Source organism: Drosophila pseudoobscura, chromosome 4 (assembly GCF_009870125.1).
Source record: "Drosophila pseudoobscura strain MV-25-SWS-2005 chromosome 4, UCI_Dpse_MV25, whole genome shotgun sequence".
In the NCBI taxonomy this organism is placed as follows: domain Eukaryota; kingdom Metazoa; phylum Arthropoda; class Insecta; order Diptera; family Drosophilidae; genus Drosophila; species Drosophila pseudoobscura.
The window spans coordinates 1588031-1608356 of record NC_046681.1 but is presented as its reverse complement, the minus strand read 5'-3'; the positions used below and the strand labels follow the sequence as shown (position 1 = coordinate 1608356).

The following is a 20326-nucleotide window of genomic DNA, read 5'->3' as shown; positions in this document are numbered from 1 at the left end:
CCTTCAACGGGGCCGGTGTAGCGCCATTTGAATTATAATAATTGTTATTAGGATAGTATTTCATGAAGTCTAGTGTAAGTTAGGCTAGGGCAAAGCGGGAGCGCAATAAAAGTTCGTTCTCTCGCTTTTGGCGAATTCGCCCCGCTTTGCCACCGTAGGTAAGGTAGGCATAGAAGAAATTGTTTTAATATATGAAAGAAGTCGAGAAAAATCCCTGAAATCGAACGCACGCACCTTTTCTTTCGTCGTATTAAAATAAAAGAATTGCAGTCACCCAAAATTTCGGTATTGTTCTTTAGAAAAACTATTCTAAAATTTCATTACAGCTATGTTTTGGACACGAGCAATAACAACACAGCTATGCGCGTAAAAATAGTTACCTAAGCGGTGCAATACACTCATGAGCGTATGAATAGGGCAGTTGTAGTATACATGAACATTGAACTACAAAACTACGAGGCTTCTCAACAATCACTATAATTGACTTCTGCTATTTTTGGGGAGAGTACCTAAGTCTAGTAATAGCATTGAAAAGCTGGCTATGATAATTTTCGCAGGTGATTTTCGGGGCTTTTAAGATTTTGGTTGTCCGAAATTTAATGGGCTCTGAAGGTACTTGTAAAGTTTCACATAATGACGATGCGAGCACAAATGCGTGAGTGTGTTAGTGGCAGGTTTAAGCTAAACACATTTAGCAAATTAGCTGCAAACGTACTTTATATATCTTCATCACTGCGGAACCAGTTTTGTGGTTGGTGACAGTTTCTCTATGCAGCGACGTTGGGCGTCTTCTTCTTTTCTTTTTAGAGCATTGGTAAAATTCCCGTTTTCACCACCAACTTTTAAAAGTTGCTTTGAAGATAGCGATCTGTACGACTTTCGCAATCGTCGCTTTTTATATAAGTACCTTTCATATAAGTGTAATTTTTCAATACTTGGCGGTATAAAATGTGTTTTTGTTTGTTGACACGGAAACACTCAATATTCCGTTCCCGCTCTTACCATCTTCAGTTGATCCTAACCCCCTGTCGATGTTGCCCAATTCCCACCATATCCGTCTTCTGCTACGTCCAGCTATTCGAAAGCAGTCTTCCGATTCTTTTTTTTTGATGTACCCTGAAAGCGAATGAAAGGATGCAATTCGTATTCAATACAGCAATTGTATTGAAACGCTGCTCGATCTAAATCAACGCTTTAAGAAGTAAAGCTTCTTGCGCGTCGAATGTTATCTTGTTTTTGAACTCTATGTTGAGCTTGAAGATTTCTTCCGCTCTTGTGTTTGAAAGGCACGAACGCGAAAAATGTTCTTAAATGTCGCTAATTTATAGCGAACAAATTTTAGATGACTCTGTGAACTTTTCTCCGCTTCTAATGCACGTACATATATGCGCCAGTGTGCATTCGTCCCAAATGATGATTTTCGATGCTGAAAATATTGCATGAAGGTTCCTCAATATTTTGAAGATTTAACGGTAATGTTAATGCTGAATGAGCCGTACGGCATCCGTCTAACAATGTGGCTGCTATTCCAGACGAAGCAACTGCAGTGGCTAAAACTATTCACATGAGGAATATCTTACCAGTTCCACCAGGGGCATCCCGGAAATATAAACCCCCATTTAATCATCAATATATATCGCGAGAGAGCAGAGAGCGAAGTACGAGAGCGAGAGAGCCGCCAAGTGTCCGAAAGGGCACTCCCATTACCCAGTTGTTAGCTGGCGTTTTAATAAGTCGTCTCATCCGTTGTCCGTCGCTAAAGTCGTAGTCAAGCAATTAAAAACTATCACAGAACTATTATAAAACTGAAACTAAATATTAATAACGTTATATTAATTTCAATTCTTACATTTGGGGGCTCGCCCAGACGTGAATGCGCGGAATTTATGAATAGCAGAACAATCTCGGCCGTCAAAATTGGATGGTGCAATTTTATTGTAATTTCAACAAAAAATATGTAATGTTGTGCAGTCGGACAGTCGTGAAATTACAGTAATTTTACCAAAAACAAAAAGTTGTTGCGAAATTCGGTTATGTTGCTGTTGGTTATATTGCTGTGTGCATATACAGAGGAAAACGAAAAGAGCGAAAGAGAACGTTTTGCTCGACGTTGCTGTTATGGTGAAAGTGGATGTGTGAAACGCCCAGAAGGAAGAGTTTCCGACACCATATTTATTCTTGATCAGCGTCAATAGGCGTCTGTCCGTCTATCCGTCCCTATGACCGCGTACTGCTCAAAAACTATAAGAGCTAAAGCAACGACATTTTGTTTCCAGACTTCTGTGATATGTCACTGCTACAAGTGTATTTCAAAACTTCGCCCCGCCCTCTTCCACCCCTATAAAAAAAGAAAATCTGTGGCATCCGCAATTTTAAAGATACGAGAACAAGATCGTATCATTATTATTGCCAGAACTGAAAGCAATTTTATTTTTTCTCGCTCTGTCTCTCTTTACCAAACACGTTTCATTGTCGGCTTTGCCCATTGCAAAAAGTCAGCGCCCCGATCTCAGAGACTATAAGAGCTAGAGCAACCAAATTTGGAATCCACACTCCACGCTCCAGCAAAGGACGAAAACCTGTAGCATCCACAGATCTCAGAGACTAATAAAGCTAGAGCAATCAGATTTGGTATCCGCACTCCTGTTAGATCGCCCCTCAAAGGACGAAAATCTGTGGCATCAACAATTTTGAAGATATGGGAAATTTAACGCACAATCATAGAGAATGACAATATTGACCAGATTGCCGAATTTAGATCAGATCGGATTATTATTATAGCCAAAAGTAACAAATCAATTTTCGGTCGCTACGCAGTGCCCGACGACACGTTCAGACTGATTTTCTGTCGCTCTCAATGTACGCATCGTCTGCCGGGCGAGAGTCTAAGTATCGGGTATAATAGTAGAGTTGCGGTCGCAGCAGCAACTCACAACTTTCTCCCTCGTTATTATGTCAAACGGTGGTGGCGCAACTCTATAGTATATTTTGTCTTTTAAAGGATTCAGTTGCGTATAAACCAACATCAGTGAATACAATTTTTATATATAATTCAAGAATAAATATAAAAAAATATATATCGGCAAGCAATTATTCTTCAGAAATGATAAGTCTGATCCAGATTCGGCAATCTGGTAGACATGATAATTTTCTATTATTGTTCGTTTTTAGTTTCCTCGTATTCGGCAATTGGCAGACATGATCATTTTCTATTATTGTGCGTTCTTAGTTTTCTCGTATCTTTAATATTGTGTATGCCACAGATTTTCGTCCTTTGTGGGGGGGAAGATGGTGGGACGAAATTTTGAAATACACGTGTTATAGTAAGATCTAACAGGAGCTATCGGGAGTGTGGATACCAAATTTGGTTACTCCAGCCTTAATAGTCACTGAGATTTGTGGATGCCCCAAATTTTCGTCCTTTTCGGGGGCGGAAGGGGATGTGGCAAAATTTTGAAACAAACTTGTCAAGGTCCGATATCACAGGAGTGTGGATACCAAATTTGGTTGCTCTAGCTTTTAAAGTCTCTGAGATCCTTGAACTCATATTTTGCAATAGGTCAAACCGACCATGAAACCTCCTATTAGACTGACTAGAAATTTTATACCATTGTTCCTTCCACTTTGTAGATCGAATTATTCCTTACATGAACCGTTTAGGGTCTTATGCTCGGATTATAATTCCCTCTACCATATAATATCCAACACTAATTCTCTTCCTCTTATTAAATCATTAATCCTTACACACCTTTCTATTAATTAGTAACTGTAGTGGTATTTGTATTTTGATTGCATGCTTAGTTTCTTAGTAAGTTTAGTGCTAATTTTCCTCGAATGTTAGTCTAATAGCTATCTTTCTTGCATGTTCGCGTTTGGTTCGGCTACGGTCCGCGCGTCATGCGGCAGCGCGCCTCGGTCGGTTGGGCGGGAGGAGGGCTGTGTTTTGCCTGGGATCCGCGCGTAACAGCCTTCTGCTGGTGTCACACGGGCCACTTGACGGTGCATCGCCTCTTGAAAGATGCAGTCATTGCATGTCAATGTCCAAATATTAGAAAAAAAAACCTGTGTGCTAGAAAAAGACAGAGCGAGAAAGAATGAAATTGTTTTCTTGATTCTGGCTATTATAATTATACGATCTGGTTAAGATTTTGCATTCTAGAAGATATGGTCAACCTCTACGATTCTGCGTTTTCTGTTTTCGCGTATCTTTGAAATTGGGGATGCCACAGATTTTCGCCCTTTGTGGGGACGGAAGTTGGAAGTAGTTTTATGAATGCATGCGAGTTAAATTTGGACCTAAACACTTTGAAAATGGTTACGTTAGACGCTACAACTGAGCAAGGTAGTAATCAATTATGTAATTATTCAGCAATACCGATTGTAAGTAATAAAATGCAAATTAAAACAATGGGTAAACGTATGAGTATAGAAAAAAATGAAACGTTTTGTGAAAACGCCAATAAAATAGTCCAAAAAACAGAAGCTGATGACATTGTTAGTGAAACAGTTAGTAAAGTGATTGATGCAATTGTTAGTGACGCAATTAGTAAAGAGATTGATGAAATTGTTAGTGATACCGTAGTAAAGAGATTGATGAAATTGTTAGTTATACCGTTAGTAACGAAGATAGTGAAATTATTAATAAAGCTGTTAGCAAGTAGGTAGTGAAGCAGCTACTAAAAATTTAATCGATCATACCAACATTACAAGACTTTGATTAAGGACATCTATCCCCCTCTAAAATGTAACACCCGCACAGAGTAAGTGCACCCTATCTAAAAAACGTGGGGGAACGTTGTAAGTTGCTGCGGATACCGCAACTCTACAGTTATACCCGATACTAAGTCAGTATGGCTCTCCTCCGGCAGACGCCGCTAAAATTAAACGACACGACAAAGATTGCGTGCGAGAGAGACAGAAAATCAGTCTGAGCGTGACGTCGGGCGCTGCGTAGCCAGTGCAAATTGATTTGTTCCTTTTGGCTATATAAATGATCCGATTTGATCCAGATTCGGCAATCTGGTAATATGGTCATTCTCTATCATCTTGCGTTTTTAGTTTTCTCGAATCTTCAATATTGTGTATGCCACAGATTTTCGTCCTTTAAGGGGGCGGAAAGGGGCAGGGCCAAATTTTGAGATATACGTTTTATAGTGAGATCAAACAAGAGTGTGGATACCAAATTTGGTTACTCTAGCCTTAATAGTCTCTGAGATTTGTGGATGCCTCAGATGTTCGTCCTTTGCGGGGGCGGAAGGGGGTGTGGCGAAATTTTGACACAAAAGGTCAAATTTGGGATACCAAATTTGGTTGCTCTGGCTCTTATAGGTTCTGAAATCCTTGAACTCATATTTTGCAATTGGCAAAACCATGAAACCTGTGTGTTAGAGAGAGACAGAGCGAGAAAGAATGAAATTGTTTTCTTGATTATGGCTCTAATAATTATAAGATCTGGGTCAGATTTTACACTCTATAACATATAGTCGTCCTCTACCATTCTATGTTTTCAGTTTTCAGAAATTGTGGATGCCTCAGATTTTCGCCCTTTGTGGGGGCGGAAGTGGGCGGGGCAAAGTGTTGAAATATTCTTGTAGCAGTGACATATCACAGAAGTCTGAATCCAAAACATCGTTGCTCTAGCTCTTATAGTCTTTGAGCACTAGGCGCTGAAGGGGACGGACAGACGGACGGACGGACAGACGAACAGACGGACAGACAGACATGGCTCAATCGACTCGGCTATTGATGCTGATCAAGAATATATATACTTTATGGGGTCGGAAACGATTCCTTCTGGACGTTACACACATACACTTTTACCAGAAATCTAATATACCCAAATACTCATTTTGAGTATCGGGTATAAAAACACTCACAAGAAACATCTGCGTTCCTTCCCATACAATAAGAGTACCACTGCTAGCTATATATGTATATGCATTTGTTTCATAAACTTCTGTATCAGAAACCGTAGGATACCAACTCCGCACTCCAACTGGTTCAAGTTCTAGTTGCGACGACAAACTGTAGACGATTTATGTAGAAATGCACTGTGATGCAAGCGCTTTTGGCTTCGAGGCACTGTTACTTCAAAAGAAAGACGACGGAAAACTGCATCCAATTTTTTATTTTTCTGAGCGAACAACTGAAGCGGAATCAAAATATCACAGCTTTGAGCTGGAAACAATGGCCATTATTTACGCATTACGCAGGTTTCGCATATATTTATAAAGAAAACGGTTCAAGACTCAACAATAAGAGCAATGCTTACACGAGAGTTCACGTTTCGTTAAAAGACTGCTCTAAAGTCATACAGCAAACCCAAATGCATTATTTTCAGATCGAGGAGTTGCTTCAAACGAATGCGACGAGTTCATGACAGAGACTAACAAACACATTAAAATTGCTATAGGATCGCCTCAAGCAAATGGTCAGGTGGAAAGAGTCAATAGAAGCTTTCGGTCAATGATAGCGAAATTAGGAGAACCAGAAAAGGGTATACATTGGGATGCAGTGATAGACAAAGTAGAACATGCTATAAAGAACACACAGCACAGGAGCACAAAGCAAGTGCCTTGTAAACATTTACTTGACAAAGAACAGAGAGGAAAAGTTGTAGACGAATTTAAAGAAAAACTAGAAGAGTTAAATTAAGTACAAGAAAACAAAGATGTAAAAGAATTAAGAGATAAAGCGGCGAAAAATAGCTCAAGAGTTCAAAATAAGCAATATGACAAGGGCTTAAAGAAACCTAAGGAGTACAAGGAAGGAGACTATGTGATGGCTAAAAATTGTGATTGCACAGTGGCAGTATCTAAAAAATTAATCCCCAAAAAACAAAGACCTCTATGTAATCGAAAAAGATTTAAAAAATTACAGATTTTTTGTTAAAAGATGTAGAAGGTTTTCAAGTATACCGTAACCCGTATCAAGATGTTTGGTGTATCAAAAACATAAAACAATGGATAGGTAACAGAAAAAAGGCTAATATATATATAAGAAAAAAATTTAATACTAAATATAACACAACAACGTTGTGAGTTGCTGCGGAGACCGCGAATCTACATTTATACCCGATACTTAGTCAGTATGGTTCTGATAGGGACGGACGGACGGACAGACAGAAAGACAGACAGGGCTCAATCGACTCGGCTATTGATGCTGATCAAGAATATATATACTTTATGGGGTCGGAAAACGATTCCTTCTGGACGTTACACACATCCATTTTCACCACAAATCTAATATACCCCAATACTCATTTTGAGTATCGGGTATAAAAATTGTAAGCCACAATAGAATTCCCTTCCCTGTATAGTCGAATGAAGAAAGCTCGCTTGAATTGGTGTAAAGACCAATTGGGGTGAATCTGAGTAGTCTCGAATCATTTTCTCGGACAAGTCCAAATTAAATCTCATTAGACCCTATGCTTCGCGCAAAGTTCGCAGTAGAAGAGGAGAAAGCTATTCCAAAACTTGATAAGTGATAAATAAGTCATTCTTTTACGTTTTGTTATTTTTAAAAATGTATTCAACTAGTTGGGACTATTTTCAACGACAGATTCAACTTTTGAAGGCGGAATGATTGAGGTAGCGGAAGTTATAGAAGAATTTTGGTGGGAGGATATAACTGATGTATATCTGAAGGCTTTTTACGATTCGATGCCCAATAGGTTAAAATGTGTAATAAAAACCAAGAGGTACCACAAAATATTAATTAATTTCTAATATTTCTAATGTTTCTAAGCTATTATAATTTTACTGCATTTTTTGTCCTTTGTTTGGTCAAATTATAAAATAACCGTTGAAAAAAGTGTTATTTGGAAAATTATTTGTTTTTAATAATATGAATATGACATACAAAAATGTAGTATATATAAGAAGTTGATTTATTGACACAAAAAAAATTTAGACGAATCGAATAACATTTAGGGAAACCCCAGGCTAGATAAGTCGAAAATATATAAAATTTCAGAGTGATTTTTTTTTGTCGCTAGGTGTAAGTGGCCCATGCGACACTAAACCGAAGACTTTTACGAGCGGATCCCAGACGAGACGCAGCCCTCCTCCTTTCTAATCAACCGAGGGGCGCTGTCGCATAACGCGTATAAAGGAACCGGTCTCTTATTTACAGGAAAGATAGATATTAATCTAATATTCAACGATAATTATAACGAAATTTCCAAAAGAGCTAAGCATGCATTCGAAATACAAATATTTATACCAATTACCACAATGCTAGAATAAGTAATTTAGGACGAGGTAATTAGTAGTATATATATTGTAATATGGTAAAAAGAATTCTAATCCGAGCCTACCCGGTTTATGCTAGGAATAATTCTATCAACAAAACGGAAGGGACAACGATATATAGTAGTTTTTGGCCTAGATAACTCTTTGGTAAACCAAAGTTTTTCAGATCTAATCAAACAAGAAAGCGGGACACAGTATTCAAAAAATGTGCCAAGTGCATTATAAAAAATGTTTGTGCCTTTTATAACCAATCAAAATCCCTAATGTAGTTATGAACCTTCGCAAACTCGGCTATACGACAGCAGCGAACACGTTTAGATAGACTACCCGACCGATCCAATTCAGTCGGTCCTATATCGAGCTTCACTTCGAAAGTAGGATTGTAGACGTCATCAGTTATACTGAGCGAAATAGCTCGGGTTAGCATAGATCAAGCAATCGACCCAAGGTTTTCAAAGGGTTGACGTGAGACAGTGACAGGTCAAGCAAACCGTCAATAAAATCATGTCGTGACATGAGCACTAGGTTACTAGACTATTTTACCGTTGACTAGTACCTGGCAAATTTAACTCACTAACTAACTTAACTATTATATGATCTTTATCTGATAGCGAAATTAACAAAGCTTTTATAGCGGACAGGTGCTGCTCGTATAATAAGATTTCCTAAAACAGCGGAATATACAAGCATATAATGAAGGTGGAAAAACTACGAAGAATCAGTCTTACACAGAAATTCCAGTTATTGTCGAACATGGACTGTGAAATGTCCCGACGTAAAGTTCTGTAGTCGGAACAACGTCGATAGAAACGGTCATTTATAAAAGTTGCAAAAACTTTGGAACGAAGGATGTCCGGCTTCGGTCTAGGTAAACAAAATAACGTGGAATGAAATTGCGACACTATCCGGGAAGAGAAGGTTGAGCACGGAAAGATGAGGATGTCACATTTGACTGATTTTGATTAGGGAGATTTATTGGGGCCCTCTGAGCCAACAAATAGTATCGAATTGAGCTGGAGAGACGACTTTTAAGCTTAATAATTATTATTATTATTAATATTAAAAATCATATAGAAAATCAAACTGTTTTTTGCTTAAATTTTTTTATACCCGATACTCAAAATGAGTATTGGGGTATATTAGACTTGTGGTAAAAGTGTATGTGTGTAACGTCCAGAAGGAATCGTTTCCGACCCCATAAAGTATATATATTCTTGATCAGCATCAATAGCCGAGTCGATTGAGCGATGTCTGTCTGTCCGTCCGTCCGTCCGTCTGTCCGTCTGTCCGTCCCCTTCAGCGCCTAATGCTCAAAGACTATAAGAGCTAGAGCAACGATGTTTTGGATCCAGACTTCTGTGATATGTCACTGCTCCAAAAATATTTCAAAACTTTGCCCCGCCCACTTCCGCCCCCACAAAGGGCGAAAATCTGTGGCATCCACAATTTCGACGATACGAGAAAACTAAAAGCTAAAAGAGAATGACTATATCTATCCGGTTGATGAATTTGGATCAGATCAGATAATTTTTGTAGCCAAAAGGAACAAATCAATTTGCATTGGCTACGCAGCGCCCGACGTCACGCTCAGACTGATTTTCTTTCTCTCTCGCACGCATTCTTTGTCGTGTCGTTTAATATTAGCGGCGTCTGCCGGAGGAGAGCCATACTGACTTAGTATCGGGTATAACTGTAGAGTTGCGGTGTCCGCAGCAACTCACAACGTTCCCCCTCGTTTTTTGTATACACTTGTGTAACAGTGCTTGGTGCCATTACAATGTTCCGTTTTGCTTTCTGTCTATGCAATCAATGACTACATTTTAAAACAGGAACTGGTTACGTACCTGTTTTGATAATTGGAAAACACTAAGGAGTGCCGCAATAAAGAGGGTCCGGACTCCAAGTGCACAACTGCTGCGGGGGATTGATGAACACATCCTTTTTATAAAACTCAAATCGCATATCTGTAAATGAAATTGGGATGTTAGCCAATTTTACGATTTATTTATAATATATTTATACTGTACTTAACAAACTTTATTTTCTCCGATATCACAGAATATCGTAAAATTATCGAGCAGACGGACATGTGTATTTCGACTCGACTTCACTACTGATCAAGAATATAAATGCTTTAAGGTTGTTTGTACAATTACATACCTCTGGTTGAGAATGTACTCTGAGAACCATTTATAAAAAAGGACAAACAGACAAAAATTAAAGTTACACAGAAGTTATGTCTAGTTAGAAGTACATATGTTAAAACATATTCACAGTACCTCAGTAAAATTAATAAATGGGCCAGATTTGTTTTCGATGCTACCGTTATGTTAATAGCTGTTTTTTCTTTTCAGGTATACACTTTTTATCTCTTATCCTTTGTGATGCTATTAAGTTTTTACAAGCTAATGATCCTGTTCGGAGCAGCAGCCGTTAATAGCTCTTAAGTCACGTCTCTCTAAAGTTTTCTGTTATCGCGCTCAGCCTATGTAAACTCTCAGTGCATACACGCACACACATACATATTTAAAGTTATTACTTATTATAAGCCACTGCTTCGACCCTGCCTTCTCGCTAGTCGATCGTTCCTATTCGAGGCAGTCGGTCTGTAGTAGTCTTTGTCGCCCAAAACGCCTAATACCTAAATATAAGACCACGGCCACGGCCTCGAACAAAAAACACACGAACAATACCAAACAAGAAACGTCGAATTGTAACCTTAAAAACGGAGCAATTATTTTCTTGTAAATTTTGGAGTCAGAGTTGCCGAAAAAGCTCGACAGCTTCCAACAGATCCCGTGGAATAAGTAATTAAATGGTTAAGTGCATTCAGTAATTTGTAAAGGTTTTCATTTAAAATGCGCGCGGGAACCAACTATCTAAGAAAGAGCAGACTAATTTCAAATTGTATTATCAAAGTCGATTTGCTAAAGCAATCTTCGGAATCGTCAGCAATTTTATAGCAATCGTCTGAATATTATATTATATATGTTCAGGAAAAATGATTATAAACGTTATAAAATGATTTTATATAAAATTATACTCTCTTACATATCACATCTCTTACACGCTGTTAACGAACGAAGCTTATACAAGAAGAGGGCGGCGCTGGAGAAAAAAATCACTTATATTTTGATGTTGAATCTGCACAAAATTTTTTTCCCCGTGTGAATCAAATAAACGAACATCGTTGTACAAACAACCCTCAACAAGTGCAACAGGAAAAGTAAAGTGCCCAAATACTCAACAATTAACTACCCGAACCAATATAACATAAATAATAACACATAAAACCCACGGCCTGCGAATAAAATATTTAATAAATGTCATACTATGCCTAAGGATGCATGTCCGAGGCGGTGCTCGGTAGCTAATATCCGGGCTCTGGATACTTGTCGACCTCCAGTTTTAAATAAGGCTTCCCGGGACAAGCGGGCTATGCCAAACCAGTGCCCAAAGCGACGGGAGGAGACTAGGTCCACCGTCTCGAGGCATCAAGCGCTGCGAGGAGGGGTCCGAAAAGCCAGGCGGGCCAATCCACGTCGGGGGGCCGCAAGGGCGACCCAGTGGCCAGTGGTGGCTGCCTTGCATAGCAATATGGCGGCTGGTAGACGCCCTGAGACCGGGAAACCCTTGACAACCCAGGTAGGTGACGCTTCTGCCTCGAAAGACAGGCCCAAGTTTCAGGACAAGAGACGTGCGGCATTCATCTTGGGCAACGATGACACGGTGTTCCTGACGTCTGCCGTCTGAAGCGCGGTGATGGGCCAAAACAGCTCTGTCAGACTACCAGCCAGCCAAAGCAGCCAAGGGCGCAGCCAAGTCGCCAGCAAGCGACAATGCTCGTCGGAAGGCACCACCAGCAAGTTCAACAGGCCAAAAGGACGAAAACCTAGAGCAATCGTTCGATTGCCGAGATTGCGAAAGAAAAAACCCACATGGGAGTCCTATACAGTTGCTCCAAAGCCGACAGGTTCCTCGGGACAAATGGCACCTCGTAGAAAACGAGCTCCATGACCGCTTCCTTCAGAAGTTGGAGAACGGAGGACCACCGCCCAAATGTGAGGACGCCGGGTGGCAGAGTGAAAGCCATGCTCGCTCGGCGGCCCTCTATATAAAGGCGATCGCGTCGCTCAAAGAGGTCTACCCAGGAGACAAGCTGGAAGCCCTTAAATAGGAGCCCTTAAATCTCCAGCCAACCGAGGGCCAGAGCATGCGTCTCGGCGAAGCCAGTGCGGCTTCTCAGCGATAAGGAAGGTATTTTTGACTATGGCTACAAAAAGGTCGTAGTCAGCAGCATCCTTGCAAGAAGAGATTTGCACTTATTCTTTCACCCAAATTTCATCAATGAAGACCAAACAGCCGGGAGCTTCGAAGGCCAGGAGCGCCAACTGAGGATCTGCCCCACGTACATGGGTCACGACCCTTGGAGCCCTGGTCTTGGTATAAGTTCTGTAGCGAAATCGGGAACAACTCAGAGCTTTCGCGCCTGCGCAGAGTTCTGTTGAAGACTACTCCCACCGTGTGCTACTTAAAGAACGCCAACCAGTCTTGGACTACGTCCAGCAATGAGTCGCCAAATTTTCTCCTTAATTAAGTATTACTTCCCTGAAATGCGATGAAAACAGACCCAACTACTTCGAGCCTCCGTCTGTCGTCTTAAATGCCATCCTGATCCTGCTAAACCAGGAGAACATTTCCTGGGCGATCAGAAGCTTTAAACCTTACAAGTCCGCGGGGCCAGACGGCATTTTCCCTGCCCAACTGATTCACGCGGTACATAAAGCCATTCATTGGCTCTAAATAATTTACGAGGGAATCTTCTCCCACGGGTGCATCCCTGAAACCTTCCTTCAGAACAAAGTCGTTTTCATTCCCAAGGCAGGCAAGTCCTCCCGCACTGCCCCAAAAGATTTCAGACCCATTAGTCTATCGTCTTTGCTTCTGAAGGCGATGGAACGGCTCCTGGGGCTGCATTTCACGGCGTGTATTCCGCACAGTCTGATCTCAGACTCCCAGCATGCCTATCGGAAGGGAAGATCTACCGAAACGGCCCCACAATCAATCACATCGATCATCGAAGCGTCCCTTAACTTTAAGGAGTACAACTTAGTAGCCTTCCTCGACATAGAAGGCGCCTTTAATAACATCCTTCCGACCGCCATCACTGGCGCACTGACGGACCTAGGGGATGACTTCCGGACGGTGAGCCTTATCGATCAGATGCTACAATGCAGGACGGTTGAGGCATCACTGGGGACGTCAACGTCCACCAGATTTGTCAGCAGAGGCACACTGCAGGGCGGAGTCCTCTCGGCCCTCCTATGGAACGCGCCAGTCAACGAACTGCTGCGAGAGATAGAGGGGGGTGGCTGACGCGTTGTGGCGTATGCGGACGATGTTGCCATAACATTCTCCGGTCAATTTTCGCAGACGTTGTGTGAGTGCATGACAAGTACTCTCACGAAGATGTCGAGATGGGCAGACAAATGCGGGTTGGGAGTCAACCCGTCTAAAACGGAACTTCTGCTCTTAACTAAGAAGTACAAAGTGCCGGTACTGACTCCCCCAAAACTCTATGGGGAAGCGCTAGCCTTTAGCAACAATGCCAAGTATGTTGGCCTAAACCTCGACAGAAAGCTCGATTGGATACTGAGCATACAGGGTAGAGTAAAGAAGGCCACAGTGGCCCTCTATACAATCATGCTCTATGGAGTGATAGTCTGGTGGCCAGCCCTAATGAACTTGTCTGAACAGACTCAGTAGAGTTCAACGCATGGCAGAGCTATGTAGAGCTTCTCTGTATCGTTCCAATTTTAGTATATGTTCTGCCGAAGCAAGAGCATAAATGGACCGCGTCCGCGGTTGAGCACTCGGGAATCCTGACCAGACTCCCGCAATTATCGGAGAGGACAGATTATTGTATCCCCAGTGATCACCTCTCGACGCCTTTCTAGGTATCAATCCCACCTAGGGAGGACTGGGAGATGGGCGAACCAGGACCTGCAAATGTCCACTTCTACACTGATGGCTCAAAGTTAGACGGCCGCGTGGGAGGCGGAGTCTGTAGTGTGTTCCAAGCGGAGGTTGTGGCCATCAAGGAGGCCATTCCTATAGTCTCCAAACTACTTCTAGACACGCACTTAGAGTCCGTCTTCTCGGACAGCCAAGCAGCTATTAAAGCTTTAGGCTCAATATAGTAGAGCTCAGTGACTGTAAACGACTGCCGCAGGTCTCTACACGAGATCGAAGAGAAGTTAGATCTCTTTCTTAAATGGGTCCCCGGACATAGGGACATCGCGGGGAATAATGCCGCCGACGAGCTAGCCAGGCAAGGCACTACAAATCCTCTCCTATTAGAGAGGGAGCAAGTAACGATGCCCTTAGCTACGTGTAGATGGCAGCGGGAGATGGCAGCAAACCATCTCCTGTAAAGTCTCGAGATCGATATGGCCATATTGCTCCCCCAGATCCCACCTTTACTTAACCTAACTTTACTTGCATAGTGGATCTTTAATGAGTATGGATCTATCGCTAGGGATAGTCAAGGGTATATCGATAGGAGGAGGAGTAAGAGTTTGACTGCTGGAGCAAGTAGACGTGCGTTGAGAACGAAGAAAAAGACACTTATCTGTAACCACTCGAAGTTAAAACAAATACGATAAAACGACGTGTGGCGTATATTTTATGGAGTTTCTGGAGCGGATTCTTATTCACTTGTGGGGAGCCCACCAAGGATGCCTACAATTAGCGACCCCACATTAAGCAATGTAGAGAAGTTTAATCTTATTAACTTGCTTAGAAAAAGAAGCGCAGGAGTAGTAGTAGGCTTACCAAGTCAACGAGCAGAATTATCCTTAGTGCCAAGAAGGAAGTGTATGATGACGATTGCTTAATATTTTAAAATAAATATTTACAAAACATGCAAGCTCAGTCTGCATCCGCGCTGAAATCGCTTATAGACACAACTTCCGCTATTTACGGGTCGCTGTTGTCTGTGGGCGATGATAAGTAAATTTCGAATGATCAACTTAAATCCATCGTGGTAGATCCAAAAACCCGCTCCAGATAGGAAGAGAATTCAGATAACGAGGCAATTCTATATTGGACAGACTGTTTAACGGCGCTCAACAAACGCTACCAACATTTATCGGCTGAAGAGAAGAGTTCAGGGCGACCTAAAAAAAGTAGCCTAAAAGTAAAAAGGCAAGTCAGGATTTGCAGAGCAAACAATTTTAAAAATCTTCGTTGACTTCCTCAAGATTATAAATGTCCCTTTTGCAAGGCAAAGGACCACGTCATTATATCTTTCTCGGCTTTCGCAGTGTTTTCAGTCGCAACCCGCTTTCAGTTTGAAAGTTGCCGCAAAAGGGCACATTGTTTAAAATTGAAAATCTTCACATTGCAGAGTCTGTTCAAAACCGCATCTTACTTTGTTATCATTCACAAGCCCAGCTGCGTTGAACAATTAGCCTGTAAGTACTTCGAATGTAGTTTCCACTAGTTTCTAATCATGCAGTGGCACTCGACAATGTTCAAGTTATTTTACCCACAGCCAGCCATAGTATTGCTCGACTCCGGATCTCAAGTAAACTTTATCAGGATGAATTGCCAGAAAGTTTACAGCTAAAGATAACTCGAAGGATATTAGCTTGTGAGGTATTGGGAATCTGCTCTCGTATACACCCAATTGAAATGGTGGTTTTGTGATCATTAAATCAATTTACTCGCCACCAGAACAGGCTGTTCCTCCTACATACCTGGTACTGAGAACTCTCCAAATAAGTAACTAGAAATTAATTTGTTATTAGGTGGAGACACCTTTTCGATATTTAAAGTAATGGTCAAGTCTGTGGTGTCTGGACGTTGCAAGTCCAAAGGCCCTCCAGCTACATTAACTTGCTCTATGGTGAGCACAGTTAAAGAAGCCTGCCGGCTCGACAGCTTGCTCAAATTTTTCTGGGTGTTAGAAAATGTTCCAAATGCATCTTATGAAATTTTTACCCCGAAGAAATGATGCGTGTAAAATTCTTTATTGACACCATCACACGATTACCCTCCGGTCGATTGCAAGCTTCGTTGCCTTTTAGGTCAAGCTCGACAATTCTCGGTTCATCTTTTGAGACAGCTAGATGGAGCCACATGGTTTCATATCGTATCAATTATTTATATATAGTTGGAGCGGCTGGATGGGTAGCCGTTCCTATAGGCCACTTTACTGAGATTTCGCTGTCGCAAACCCGAAAACAAATGTTCCCCAGGTTTTTAGTTGATTTAATAGAATTTTGTTAGATCTATATTTATTACAAAAGGTGGGGTTAATCCAATTCCTAGTTTTTATAATGATAACAATAACTGTAGCGCCATTTGGCTTATAATTTGTATTAGAATAAGATTAGGATCGAATTTTATTAAGTCTAGTATAAGTTAGGCTGGGGTAAAGCGGGAGCGCAATAAAAGCTCGGTCTCTCGCTCTTGGCGAATTCGCCCCGCTTTGCCACCGTAGGTACGATAGGCTTAAAAGAAATTGTTTGAATATAGGGAGTCGACAAAATCATAATTTTTTCGTCGTAAAATACATTAATTTGCAGCCACCCAAAGTTTTCGGTATTTCATATTTAGAAAAACTATGCAAACTACGCATATTAAAAGTATTAATTAAAAGTGGAAGGCAAAAGTGACAGTGGCACGAGTGAAAAATAAATAATATTTATCAACCTAAATATGTATGTATGGACATATGTATGTACATATGCCCAAATCTAAATTGCCAAATTGACCGCGACGTGTGTGCAAGAGAACAGAAAATAAACTGAAAATCACCGCGTCGGTCGTGCAATACCCTGTCTGCAGCTACATACATACATATACCAAGGGAGAGCCAAGTGGGAGTATCCAGCACCTGGATTTTCCGATCTGATAAAGAGGTATCTGTGCAAAAAATTGAAAGCTCGAGTGAAGATGTAAAGATTAAAAAACTCGCAGCACAACAGTGTCTTGTGCTGAAACAATTGCACCTCGCTTTCAATTCTTGGCACATACGTATGACATAGTAGAGCTAGATTGCATGCTGTAGTTAGAGTTGAGCATACATATATTAATACATATACATACACCGAACCATCTTGGACGCAACACATATATGTAACTCATTTAACTGCAATCGCTGTCACCACTTCCCCCTTTCTCGTTTTCGTTGTGACAAATATACATATTTATAGTTGGGTCGTTGGCCACGCAAGCATACCACTACGCAGCTGCAGCGGTGAATTTTTCGTTTCGCTCATCACTGTTGCTTATTGCTGTTGTTCTTTTTCTTTGGAGAGCTTGATCCAAACCAAACACCAAGTGACGCGCTACCCTGTTTTCGTCTGGTATATTCGTTTGGTGTCAGTAGGATCCAACTATCAATTAAGACAAAGTCGTGCTTCGCAAATCAATTTAGCGTCGATCGTCGTCGGTGCATACGTATAAACAACATCCAGTTTTCAGAACTACAGCGGTGAATTTTTCGTTTCGCTTTCGCTCCTCACCATTTCTTATCGCTGCTCTTTTTGTTAGGTTTTCGTTTACGCGCCAGCCAAGCGACGCTCTACTCTAAATTGGTCGGGTATATTGATTTTTAGCTCGTTGGGTACAACCACAAACTAGATACGTAAGCACTTGAGCTACGTGACGCAATACCCTACATTTTTCGAGTATATTGGTTTTTTACCTCGTTTGGGTACAATTACCCACTATTTCATTGAGTGACTCGGCATTGAATACGATTATTAGAAACGACCTTTCACCTTCAGTTGCTTGTATTGAGAATCAATTTGACCTCAAAAGCCAACAATATCGTCCTTGAAGAGCTGCAGAAAAAGCGCAGTTGCCGTGTCAAAGGCATTCGTTTATTAGCGGACCGTTTAGAAGCGGGGGATATTCCGCTGGTATTGACGGAGCTCTAGTGCAGACTCGAAACGCTGATGCGTAGCATTGACACGGCACGCGAACTTCAGGAGAAGATTGAAGATATAGACATTGACGATGAATTTGGAGTCGAGTTGGAAGAACTCTCAATTGTCACAAAGGCAAAATTAATGTCTCTCATTTGCGCATTGAAGACAGCTGCTGAGACAAAACCGGCAGTACCAGCTTATGGTGGCGCAACTCGTGCTCGCCGAAGTTAGCTCTGCCGCAGTTCAGCGGCAACTTTTCGGACTTTAAAAACTTCATAGGTTTATTTGAGACTCTAGTTTACAATGACGAAAGCATTCCAATTATCGAAAGGTTCAACCATTTGCTTTCGTGTCTCTCCGGTGAAGCGTTGGGAATAGTTAGGGCTTTCCAAGTAACCGAGACCAGCTACGAGAAAGCAATGGCTAGCTTAAAACGGGTGTACGATAATGATTGTCTGATCTTTAAAAATCACATTGATGCCCTATTTAGTCTTCCCAAAATGACCCAGCAATCAGCATCGTTCTTAAGGAACCTTATCGATACCGCCTCATCCATATATGGTTCGTTGTTGTCGATAGGCGATGATTATTCATTTCGTCTTGAGCAGAGTCGATCCGGTGACCAAAGAGAAATGGGAAGAACAGCTCGATTATGAGAAGCTGTGAAAAGTTGCTTAATTGCAGACATCAGCATCTTTCGACCGAAAATTCGGACAAACCAAAGCAGGAGCAGAAAGCTGTGCCAAGCAAGCCGCATAATCGGAGCTCATTCGCGTGTTCCACCGCGAATACTAAAAATCAACAATGCAGCTACTGCAATGCGAAAGGCCATTTGTTGACAGATTGCAGTCCATTTGGTCGGCTAGCAGTAATGCAAAGGTTCGAATTCGCAAAAACTGCATCCTTGTGCATCAATTGTCTGCAGCCAGGCCACTCTGTAGTACGATGCAAAGCTAAGAAGTGTCGAGTGTGTGGCTGCTCACACCATACCTTATTGCATAGGTACACAGTGGCGAATAAAAGTCTAGCGTTACCATCACCCCCAGAGAATTCTTCTCCTCCTCCCAATCAGAATCAACCTTCCACATACGTCGACCGTAAGCGTCCGAACAAATAATGGTGAACATGTTTTGGCCCGAGCTCTGCTTGACTCGGGGTCTCAAACCAATTTTATAACTGAGGACTTAGCACAGCGCTTACAGATCCGTAGGGAGGAGTCGTGTATCAACTTGCTTGGTATTGGTGAATCCAATTCACAAGTCAAGAAAAAGATACACACGGTGGTGAAGTCGCGAATTACTGGTAGTGAGTTTTCGGTTGATTTCTGGATTCTAAGGTCCATTTCGGGGTATCACCCTGATCAGACACTTAACGTGAGTGACTGGAAAATCCCAAAGAACTTACCACTTGCAGACCCATATTTCTTCAAGCCACAGAAGATAGATATGTTGATAGGTGCAGAAACATTTTTCGAACTTCTATCTGTTGGTCAGATTCGACAAGGTCCTGACTATCCAACTCTGCAGAAAACGCTTCTCGGCTGGATTGTGTCGGGCAGATACACTCCAAAGGTGACTGCCACCCAAGAAGCGAGGAATTGTTTGAGTTGTCGAGAAGAGTCAGTGATACACATCGACAGCACATCTCAAAAGTCTTTATCTCCTGAAAACAAGTTATGTGAGGACTACTCAGGTCGTGCCTTCAGGTCGGTTTGAAGTAAAACTGCCGTTCAAATCAGATCCCAGTATCTTAGGCAACTCCTTTGAAGTGGCTAAACGGCGGTTTTTATCGCTTGAAAAAAGATTGTTCACGTGACCCCGAGTTACAGAAAATGTACTTGGAGTTCATGGAAGAGTACCTCTCCTTGGGTCACATGTCTACCACAGACAACACAATCCCCAAAACTCCACATTATTTCATTCCACATTAGTGTGTGTTGAGGCCCGAAAGCACGTTGACCAAGCTCCGCGTTGTTTTCGATGCGTCTTGTAAAACGTCCTCTCAGGTGGCCTTGAACGACATATTGATGGTCGGTCCTACGATACAGGATGAGCTGTATTCGACATTGCTCCGATTCAGACTACACAGGTACGCCTTAACAGCCGTTGTTAAGAAGATGTATCGCCAAGTCTG

At 41.6% G+C, this 20326-nt stretch overlaps 1 protein-coding gene across 7 annotated transcripts in view; it reads right to left on the bottom strand.

Moving 5' to 3' along the window:
* Npc1a (Niemann-Pick type C-1a) overlaps positions 1-20326 on the bottom strand; it is a 205208-nt gene that overhangs the window by 177079 nt on the left and 7803 nt on the right. For 6 of the 7 annotated variants that reach the window (XM_033380368.1, XM_033380367.1, XM_033380370.1 and 3 more), the window contains exon 2: positions 10097-10216. In XM_033380368.1, coding sequence (XP_033236259.1) covers positions 10097-10189 — 93 coding nt within the window. In that variant the 5' untranslated portion in view covers positions 10190-10216. Of the gene's footprint in view, positions 1-10096; positions 10217-15086; positions 15147-20326 lie in introns of those variants that run through there. The other variant, XM_033380369.1, reaches the window with a different exon arrangement.